Source organism: Vigna angularis, chromosome 10 (assembly GCF_016808095.1).
Source record: "Vigna angularis cultivar LongXiaoDou No.4 chromosome 10, ASM1680809v1, whole genome shotgun sequence".
In the NCBI taxonomy this organism is placed as follows: Eukaryota; Viridiplantae; Streptophyta; class Magnoliopsida; order Fabales; family Fabaceae; genus Vigna; species Vigna angularis.
The window spans coordinates 19,518,434-19,530,104 of NC_068979.1; the positions used below are offsets into that span (position 1 = coordinate 19,518,434).

An 11,671-nucleotide genomic window follows, 5' to 3' on the forward strand; every position below is an offset into this window, starting at 1 on the left:
TAGGTTTAATTATCAATATCTATAGGATTTTTGTGTTGTATAAAACATTTCCTATTTTATTTTATTATTGTAATACATTAAATTATAACTAGTCAAAATATTTTGCATGCCTATATTTATATAAAGACTGAACTTTTAAGAAACATAATTATTATTTACTGATCCTTTTAAAAATAACTATTAATTTTAAATAATAGTATTAAATTATTATAATTTTGTTTTCTCTTCTTTATTTCTGGGTCATATTTGTAGTTTTTCCTTTAACATTAAATTATTTTTTATTATTTATATATTTTTCCTCTTATAATATATGTTTACATATAAAATACAAAAAACAATTTTTTTTTTCACAACTTTTAGTTCTCTTTAATTCTTTATAATATAATTCTTAACTGAATTTTTTAGAAATATAATTATTAACCGAATTTTTGAATTTTTTTAAAGTAATCACTATTTTAAAATGTTTTGTATACACTTTTTTCTTTTTTCTTTTCTTATGATATTTATAGTTTGTATTGTTAGCATTAAATTATTTCTTAATACTGTTATTATTTTTCTTTAATATATTAACTTAAAATCAACTATTGCTTATCGGCAATTTAGACTAAATCTCTCGTGAATAGATTTGATTATAGTATAATACAGTTTAAATATTCGCAGGTGTTTATCTCTATAATATTACAATAGTAAGAGATTTGACGCTTAAATTCGAAAGTATTTTTTTTTTCAACTCAAATATATTGTTTTCTTTGAACTTTTTTCTCTCCTTTTTTTCTTTAGGAGGAATATGTGGTTGTAAGTTTTACGCACTTTGGCTATCCTCTATTTTATCTTCTTGATTTTCTTCTTGAGAGATCTTTTATTTATAGGCGGTATGAATGTTTGTCCGTTAGACTACGTTTGTAGTTCGTAGCCTTGATGCTTGTGTTTTCTCTTTTTTTTTTTCACAACAGTCGTTGTGTAAGTCAACTTTGTCAGAGCATGCATGTTTTTTCAGTCTTTGCTTGAAATAGGTTGTACGATCTTTTTAGACTTTGCTTCAAGAGAAGAGCATTTCATGATTATCTCTTTTGTGTCTAATGTCCACATTTGATATTTGATCTGTAGCATTGCGGATGCGTGTAGAATAACTTATTTGAAAAATTAGAGTAAACTATGCATGCATCATATATTACTTTTCTTATCACTTTTGTTGTTTTTGAACGTTGAGCATTTTATGTCATTTAATGCTTGCTCAAAACAACTTTGCTTCAAGAGAGGAACATTCCACGTCCACATTTGATATTTTATCTGTAGCATTGCGGATGCGTGTAAAATAGCTTATTTGCAAAATTAAAGTAAATTAATGTTTTTCTTATCATTTTTATTGTTTTTGAATACTGAGCATTTAATGTCATTTAATGTTTACTGAGAACAACAAATGTGTTTTTTATTTCCTACCGTTAGGTAGCATTTTACAATTAAGCTCTTTTAATTTGAATATACCAAACACATAGATACTTCATCACAAGATGACATGTCTGTATCGCTCATGGTATCGTCTTGATTCAAGTAAAAACTTCTTTTTGCTTTTGTCTCTTTGTAGACAGATAATGTTTAGCTTACTCAAACTTTCTTATATGTTTTAACAATTATGTCTTTTAATTGTTTTAGTTGAAGAAATTTTCTCGACCTGTTTCTCTTTTCGAGAGAAGCCAAATACCTACTTCAGGTATTTTAAGCATTGAACGTTTAACTCAGTTCTCTCTCAAACGTCTTTAAACAAGACATTGTCTAGTCATGCGTCTGGTTGTTCTAGCTTAAGTGTTTTTCTATTTCCTAGGACCTAAATGTTTTTCTATGATTTCTTGGTTTGGGATTCAAGTTCTAGTTTTTGTTTGTTTGGGGTTTTGGCTATATGTTTTTATCCTAGGTTGCTTTCTAATATTTTCGTTTTAATGTTATTTGGTTAAAATACAAAACATGAGATTGTTTGTTCATATAGACGATTTTGTTTTTAAATAATCTCCCCATTTTTATGTTTAATAAATACACATTTAAACGATGGATTCATTCTTTTAGTTCAACTTTTATTTTTAAGTCTTGTGTGTTTTATAGTTTTCTTTTTTTTTATCTTTTGCATGCTATCAGTGAAGGCAGTCGAAAGAATATTGCATAAATGCAGATAAATACGAATAAAAACAAATAAAATTTTAAATAAGCAATGAATAAATAAACACCAAAAATAAACAACACTCAACCATTTTTATTAAAACAAACAGATTACAAGAATGTAAACATGAACTCCTAAGATGAACCCTAAGAATCCAGAGAAACTCCCTATAATTCTATATTATCTTGTGTACTCCCCTGAATACATACTCTTAGATACGGACGCTTCTACTCTTTTTTATTCTCTCCTTATTTGATAAATATCAAAAGAAATCAGAATAGATAAATTCATAGAATACACATATAACATATAATTGATCTTTATCGTTAAATTAAGTGTGTTTATATTTAAAGACAGTAATAAATAATTTTGGTTAGGAATATATTTTTTTAATATTGTTAACTTTTTTATCTCCGTTTATGTGATAGTTTGTGATTAGTCTGTTTTAAATATACAAACTAATAAAATAGTGACACATAATGAATTGTGAAAAAGTTGTTAAAAAAATAGTTGATTTTAACTTTTATTTACATCACGTGTTGGAGGAATTTAGTGACACATTTTCCAAACTCAAAATTTGTTCAAATTACAGGTATCATTGAGTTCAAAAGAGGAGGCCAGTTCAATTCTATTAACATCATAAATATTATTTTGAAATTTTCTCACATCCAAGGCTGTACTGTACACGTGTAAAGTAGGCTGGTTTATCGTTTACGTATCGCATTCAAATTGGTTGTGATAATGTTTGTTAAACGACAAAACTAAATTTGTTTAACTTTTATGTTTAATACCATTTATATTCATTTAAAACTAGTTTTTAATTTATTTGGATAAATTTATATTGGATGGTTTTTCTATTTTACTGTTTACTTTTTATTCATTTATGGTTAATAATTTATTTGACATGTGTCCCCAACCCCACAAAACTAAACTAATAGTCTAAAAATAAATAAAGAATACATAGTTGAACGAGATCAAGTTTGATTGTGAACTTATAGACGACAAAGATTTTATCGAAATAAATAAATTTCACTTTAATAATCAATAATAGAAAGATTTGTTTTTCTTGTGAAAATAAATGTTTTATTAACTAATTAGAAATACCATAAGTAAGAAAACACCTTTCTAAAAAACTATAAAAGTATCATTCTTAAAAATATTTTTTTTTTATTTATACATATATTTTCTTTCTTCCATTTTTATTTTCAATCATATTCTTATCTTTATATTCTTACATGCCATTTTTGTTAAAAATTGTGGCTAACAAAAGTTCCATATACATACATTGGATTTGAGAAAATTTATGTAACCAAGTGGTTGAATGAAAGCTGAAGCTAAGACTTTGGTCCAAAGGAAGGAGTAGTAGGTGGGTAACCCTTCATGTGTGTGCCTTGTTCTTGCCTAATTCATCTTCATTCTCACACTTCACCAACCCAACCACCCTATCATTCTCTTTTCACCCTTTTCTTCTTTTTAGATTAATCAAATCTTGCACTATATATATATATATATATATATATATATACACACACACACACCCATCAGAAGCTCTCTCCATTCGTTCACTCCTTTGTTAGATCTAACCAACCATCACACCCTTTTCCTCATCTAACGGTAATTCCCACCATTTCTTCTCCCTCATCACTTCTTTCATGTTTCTGCATGTTCAAGTTCCCGTACAATGTTCCGAGCCTTCAAGCTTCGATTTTGATATGAATTTTGTGCCCCCTGAAGCGAATTTGAGATGGGTTCTTTCTTATTTTTTTCTGATGGGATTTGGTGTTTGAATTTGTGGTTGTGGTTCTTCAGATCTGTTTTCACTTATGATCAATCATTGACGATTGGGTTGTTTTGTTGATGAAATAGAGTAAGAAAAATGGCGCGCAAGAAGATCAGAGAGTACGACTCCAAGAGGTTGTTGAAGGAGCACTTTAAGAGACTCTCTGGCAAGGAGTTGCCAATCAAGTCTGCACAAGTGAGTAATCTTATCATGAGTAAATTACAATGAATTATAAACATTCATCTATGATCTATCAACTATAATAAATTCAATTCTAATTGAATAATATCATTTAAGTTATGTTGCTCTAGTTTATTCAAACAATCAACATGCAAAAAACCTTCACTGTATTAGTGATTATTAAGCGCTTATATACTTTATAATGAGGATGCATATGAAAAAAATTTCCAGTTTTTATAAATCAATAATTCCTGACTTTAATTTCCATGTACTGTCCATGTAAAATAACTTCATTTATATTGTCAAACAATTAAAATCATCTCAAGTGTGACTTTAGTAGTTATTATAAATGTCAATAGATTTGTCACTTGGAGAACAGGGAAAAAATCATTTTAATGTTAGTACATTCGGGTTAAATTCATAATCTTTTACCATTGTGCATGTGGCTCATGTAGATGGTGCATATCAAACTTGAGTAATGATTGATGAATTGGTTTCTTTTTGTCTCAAGATAAATGCATCAACTGATTTCACTGAGTTACAAGAGAAGGAACCTTGGCTTTCATCTTCTAAATTGGTTGTGAAACCTGACATGTTATTTGGAAAGCGTGGCAAAAGCGGTTTGGTTGCTTTGAATTTGGATTTTGCACAAGTCGTCTCATTTGTGAAAGAGCGTCTTGGAAAGGAGGTGCTTTACTACTCTTGGGATTTTCCCACTTTATTTTTCCATTGTTCTGAGAGTTTCCCTTTCAACCCTTGATTTATTTATTCATGTTTTCTCTATATATAGGTTGAGATGGGTGGATGCATAGGACCCATAACAACTTTCATTGTTGAACCTTTTGTCCCACATGACGAAGAGTTTTACCTTAACATAGTCTCTGAGAGACTCGGCAACAGCATAAGCTTTTCTGAATGTGGAGGAATTGAAATTGAAGATAACTGGGATAAGGTACTGCAATGCTACCATGCATATTTTTCATATTTCATGTTAAATATTCTATATTTTGTGCTGTAAATTTTTCCCTTAATTAAGTTACTGAGTGGCTTATTCATATTTCAGGTTAAGACTGTATTCATTCCAACTGGAGTGTCTATTACATCTGAAATTGTTGCCCCACTTGTTGCAACCCTTCCCTTGGAGGTAAATTCAATTAAATTGCTAATTTGTTTTATGAACAGATTAACTTTGGAGTCTTTAACATGCTTGTTTTATGCATCTTAGTTTGATTTTTGATGTAAACCAATCTGACGATGTAATTAAATCCTGTACTTTTTGTACAGATCAAGGGAGAAATTGAGGAATTTCTTAGAGTGGTTTTCATTCTGTTTCAAGGTATACAAAAATATATCTACCAAGTTATCAAAACACTATTGGTTTGGGATTCTGTAATCTTTATTAAAAATTTCATTGAAATTGTACCATTTCCCTTTATTTCATGTATTTATTTATTTATTTGCTTATCATTTGTGTTAGATCTGGATTTCACTTTCTTAGAGATGAATCCTTTCACATTGGTTAATGGAAAGCCTTATCCTTTGGATATGAGGGGCGAGCTAGATGACACTGCTGCTTTCAAGAACTTCAAGAAGTGGGTTCTTTTCTTACCCTCTAATAATTGCCAAGTGTTATTTTCCAGCATAGAATACTATATTCCTATTTCCTAATGAAAAATTGATGTATGTTTTGCTGTTAATATTCTTAAGTTAACATACGTGATTGAATATGTAGATGGGGAGACATTGAATTTCCACTGCCATTTGGAAGGGTTATGACTGCCACCGAGTCTTTCATTCATGGATTAGATGAAAAGGTACACAAATGTTAGCCCACATGTACAATCTTTAAATCAAGTTAAAACCATGTACATAAGATGTGTGTCTGCATTTTTGCGCGGCTCTCTGTGTACATTGTACATGCGTTTTTCTTTTCCTTCTTACTAATTCTGTAGCTGGGTAATGAACATGTAAGATGAAAAGGCCTGTTTATGATTGAATCTTTATTCATGGATTCAATGAATAGATGCACAAATGTTTGAACTGATTTTACAAAATTGTTCCATTCAGTTAAAACTCTGTCCGTAAGATTTGTTGTTTGTGTGTACACACAATACATACTAATTTTTCCTTTGTTAAAACTATTACAATTTCAACATTCTGAAATCTGGCCAGAGGATACAGGGAAGTAAAAATGACTAAGGTCTTGGGGTGATTGAAAGAACTCGTAGGTGCAGCATATTTGCACTTATGAAAATAACTTATGACTCATATAAGCTCATTTTGGCTTATTTAAATAAGTCTCTTGGTGTAGTATATCAAAATAAGCTCTTCACAACTTCATCAAGTTTTGCGGTCAAGTTAATAAAAAGTAATCAAATAGAGCTTAATTAAGCTATTTACCCAAACCAAAACATTTATAGTTCTCAGTATCACCTGGTCTTAATACTCATACTTCTCTAACAGCAGTCATCAATAATGTATTGATAAATGCAATAATACTATTGGTTATAGTTTTTATTATGATTGTTAATTTGCTTGCTCATTTACTATTGCAGACAAGTGCATCTTTAAAATTCACTGTGTTGAACCCAAAGGGCCGAATTTGGACAATGGTAGCTGGGGGAGGTGCCAGTGTCATCTACGCTGATACAGTGTGTTTCTCTATATTAAAACTAAATTCATGGAAAATATCCATATTTTGTAGCATTAAGTGGCATCTTATTTCATACAATATTAACACAGGTTGGAGATCTTGGTTTTGCATCTGAGCTTGGAAACTATGCTGAATACAGTGGTGCACCCAAAGAAGATGAAGTCTTACAGTATGCCAGAGTTGTAATTGATGTAATCAACTTATATCCCTGCTTTATCATTGGCCTAAATATTGATTTAACGATTCAATATTCGTTCTTATAAGATAAGACAATTCTTGTTTGAAGTGTCTAATTATATATTAGCCTATGATTTTCATAGTAACATTGAACCTGATACCACAGGTATCTTGTATGTATTATAATCTACTTTCTTTCTTTCCAGTGTGCAACTGCAAACCCTGATGGCCAAAAGAGAGCTCTTGTGATAGGAGGAGGCATAGCCAACTTTACTGATGTTGCTGCTACATTTAGCGGTATAATTCGGGCTCTGAGAGAGAAGGTAAGCCTTTGATCATGGAGCTTGGTTCAGAAATATGATGAGAATCTTCTTGTAGCAGGGTTATTCAATGTGAGTTATTTTGCTATTCAGGAGTCAAAATTGAAAGCAGCAAGGATGAACATCTATGTGAGGAGAGGAGGGCCCAACTACCAGAAGGGTCTAACTTTAATGCGTGCACTTGGAGAGGAGATTGGCATCCCCATTGAGGTAACATAATCCATGCCTTTATTATTGACATAGTATTGAACAACCAATTTATGCTGTTAGGAAAACTTGCCTTGAGGAAACAGTCTTAAGGTTTTTGGTTATCTATCTTCCCCACAGGTTTATGGACCAGAAGCCACAATGACTGGTATATGCAAAGAGGCAATACAATTCATTACTGCTTCTGCTTAAGGTCTACAGCACCTTCATCTATGGTGTTTTTCATGGCAAGTCTGAAGTGAACTTGATTTTTAATTTCCATTTCTATTCCTGAAATTCGGAAATTTAATTAGAGCCTGTGTTTATGAACTTAAACCCGCCATCAAAAGTGGCCATGAATGTTGTCATTATTTTTGTAGAATTGATGGCACGACATCTAATAAATAGTGTTTTTTGTTTAACATATATAGTCTATATATACTTTATTACACACTCTCCATTGTTTGATTACAATTGGTCTTATTAAACTATTTTGCATATTCTACAACCTAACCTATATCTTTAACGTCAGAAGGTGAGGGGTAAGAGATATAAGTTATATATTACCTTTTGTATATTGTGAGATTTCAATTGAACAAATTAAGTTTCAGGTAACTTGAAAGGAGAGATTCATTAATATGTCCAACATAAACATATTTCAACCCCCAACAAACATTCCATAAATCTTTCTAAGAAAGAAAAAATAGAACATTGTGCAGAGTTAAAAAGCATAAATTTTGAAAAATCATGAAATGGTTACTAAAATTTCTTATGGAGGTATCCAAAGAGATCTTAAATTAAAAAAAAAAATCAGGGTTTGAGATGATGTCATAATAGTTCCATCATACCAGGAACATGATTCATCTACTCCAGTGAGTACCCAACCACAACCTGTTCTTGTTCCAACTTCCAACCAATCTTGGTCTTCTCATAATCCAATATTCCAAATAACATGGAAATATGGAGACTTAAATCGTGGAAGACAATTAATGGTTAGAGTATGGTCAAATTTAATGAAGTAGTTAGATATTAGTTGGATTTCGGTCTTAATGTATATTCCTGATTCTAACCATATTCTATGCTAATAAACACTACTGATTCTTTTTAGGTAGTGAATGTCTTCTTTAACATATATTTCTTTTTTCTTTTTACTTCTATTTTTATTTTTGAAGATATTTAGTGTATAAATTTCTTATCCGATTTCAGTAATGTCATCATAAAGCCTATATCTTACTAGTATCTTATTCTCTGTGTCTCTGGTTAACTTTCTGCATGTTTATGAACACTGCATGATTACGAACAAATTTATTACCACCAAACTTACATTTTAGTATTGATGGATAAGCATATCAAACATTATAGTTCAAGAATGAAATTTCCAACTGTCTAATTTCTTGCTTCAGATATGCTTTAGATTATACAATAAACTAATAATAATACTGATTCAATTGGTGACGGATCAATGAGTTTAGAACTAGTTTTTAGTTTTAGTTTTGAACTCTAATTCTATGTTTAATTATAAAATCAATGTGGGAAACAAGTAAGTACTGATTTTACTTTGATAAAAATGATTTTTTAAAATCGTTTAATATTTTTTAAGAACTAGTCCTACTTCATTTTGTTTTTGGTAAGAATGCTTTTCTTTGTCTAAAGAAATGGATGAAGAGATACTAAGACGTTTTCAATAGATTTAAAAGGTCCCTCTATTATATAATTTACTAAGATTATATAATTTACAAAAATGATATTTGATACTTTTAAGAGTTGCAACTCTTAATTTGACTATTTTAATAAAAAAAAATACAATAAAGGGTATTTTTGGAATTAAGTGTAATAAAAAATTATTAAAATAATAATGGTAAGAGTTGTGAAATGGGAGTAAAAGAAATAAGGGTTGTGAAGATAAGATCAATAATTTATGGTGATGTTAGTCTGTCAATAAATTCTCCTCAATTCTTAATTAAGTCGTTTTTTTTATCAATTTCCTTTATATAATTTGATAAACTATTAATTGACATTTGGTAGATTTTGAATGAATACTTACAATGTCTGGACGGGTTTAATTCACAAATGTTTTGGTAAAAAAAATGTAAATCAAAACATTTGAAATGCAGAAAATTTGGATAATAAGTTGACTATATCTATTCAAAATCTGAAACATTAGGTTATACTTATTTACTGTAACATCCCAAAATACAGTAATAACCATAATTTAGAATTAATTACATTTAACAGTTAAGCAATGCAGTCTTTACACTAAGATCAGAATTCCAAAAGTCAAAAGGATTCAAGTACAGAATTCAACTACCGTACTACAGAAAATAAGAGTTAAGAACGAACAGTTTTACAAAACATTAACCGTTCAAATATTAAAACTAAACGGCTAACAACTACAAGTGTAATGAGCGCTCTAGGGCTCGGCTTTGACTTCCACTTCTACCAGATTCGCATCTTCCAAATTTTCTTCTTCCAGCATTTCTTCAAGTAACGCACCTCCATCTGCTCACATCCACACGGATGATCATTGCAAAGACAAGACGGACGTACAAGGACGAGAGACAACACAAGGAAAACGAAGGGTAAGCTTATGTAATTTAATTCATACATCAAGATATAAATTAAGCATTCACAATACACATCAACACATAGTTCAATATATATAACATCATACGACATATAGTACTAGACAGACCGTCTGAACTGTATGAATTCTGTGTAGCTACAAGCGTCCTTGCACCCGAGTGATGTAGTAACTGGGATACACTCAACAGCTGTCACTCGAGGTTAGCCCTATCCAAAGTACCCCTAAGGACTAGGACCTCCTGCCGTTCCCACACATGACCTACCCCCTCTACGTGAGGATGAGTACTCACGGAACATCAGGATGGACTGCCAGCATTAGCATAACCACAGTCATACTTTACCAAATCCAATATTCAATATATATGAGTCGTTCCTCCCTGGAACGCTCGTACAAAATCCATAATCGTATAATCATTCCATATCATGTTTATCCTTTAAAATCTTGTACTTCATTCTCATTTTTATCTTTATTTTCCAATACCTAAAATAACGAACGTTCAGCCCTCTAAAGGACGAGGACGAACGTTAAGGACGAGATCTAGAAAGACTCGTTGCCAATCAGAATAAATCGACACTTGATTCTTTGACTAACGTCATTATTATTCAAATCAGTTAAATGAACTGATTCTAAAACGATACAATCAATATTCAGAATAATTTAAATACAAAGGCTCTAGGCCGAATCCAAATGGATAAAGATACAACAAGACGAGTAATTGACTATAATGAAAAAAAAAGAATTCATTTAAAGAGATCGACTGCCAGTCAATGACCGAACGCGATAATACCCGTTTACTAAAATATTTGGACGAACGCTATTTACGCACGTTTGGTAATCAAATGTAATGACGAGCGTTCGGTATAAGACCGAACACTACTTAAGACGAACGTTAGGTGTAAGACCGAGAGCTCATTAGAACGGACGCTAGGTATACGACCGAGCGCTACTTATGACGAACGCTAGGTATAAGACCGAGCATTACTAGTTTTTAAAGTATAAGGGTATAAATGTATTATGGCTTTATTTCAGATATATAGATTCAACTAGACTGAATCGAACGCTCAACCTAGTACCTCACAAGAGGACGCTCGTTCTCGACCAGAGTCCTTCCCGAATGGAAGAATTCCATTTTTAAACTATTTACTAGGAAACCGAATGGTAGAGGACCGTTCGATGACGAGCGTACATTTTCATAGTAAGAATGTCATATTCCAGATTTTTCATCTATTTCTAACTCAGTTTCAACATATCAATTTATACTTCATAACTTCATATTAAATATCAATTTACATACATCATATGATTCATGTTAATCAATCATACTTTAAAATAATTTCTCATATTCACAATCATACGCCTCGACCATTCACATACATATCAACCAACATATATCATATTCATTCAGTACAACAGCGATCGTTCATACAGCAAAACAACATACAAATCTAAATTAAATTATATAAGCTTCCCTTACCTGGATCAGTGGTGAACGTCTAAGAATTTTGACTCGCCCAACTACAGCTTTCTACCCTCAATGATTTTCTTAATTCCTCCAACTAAGTCTAACCATAAAAATACAGAAGGATTTAGATTATACTACTGCATGCAACCAAAATTTGGTTTTGCATGTAAGCCATGA

The 11,671-nt window shown here is 31.0% G+C and overlaps 1 protein-coding gene across 2 annotated transcripts; it reads left to right on the forward strand.

Moving 5' to 3' along the window:
* The first annotated feature begins 3,372 nt into the window (after window positions 1–3,372).
* On the forward strand, window positions 3,373–7,870 carry LOC108336020 (ATP-citrate synthase alpha chain protein 1). 2 transcript variants are annotated; one of them, XM_017572300.2, is made up of 13 exons: window positions 3,373–3,518; window positions 4,019–4,127; window positions 4,624–4,800; window positions 4,903–5,064; window positions 5,176–5,256; window positions 5,397–5,448; window positions 5,590–5,704; window positions 5,845–5,926; window positions 6,668–6,763; window positions 6,855–6,956; window positions 7,149–7,265; window positions 7,356–7,472; window positions 7,590–7,870. In XM_017572300.2, exons 2-13 carry the CDS (start codon window positions 4,029–4,031, stop codon window positions 7,659–7,661), a joined length of 1,272 nt encoding a protein of 423 aa, XP_017427789.1. In that variant the 5' UTR covers window positions 3,373–3,518; window positions 4,019–4,028; the 3' UTR covers window positions 7,662–7,870. The 2 variants fall into 2 exon arrangements, with proteins under 2 accessions (XP_017427789.1, XP_017427788.1); XM_017572299.2 differs by having other exon boundaries at window positions 3,497–3,766.
* Window positions 7,871–11,671: the final 3,801 nt, after the last annotated feature.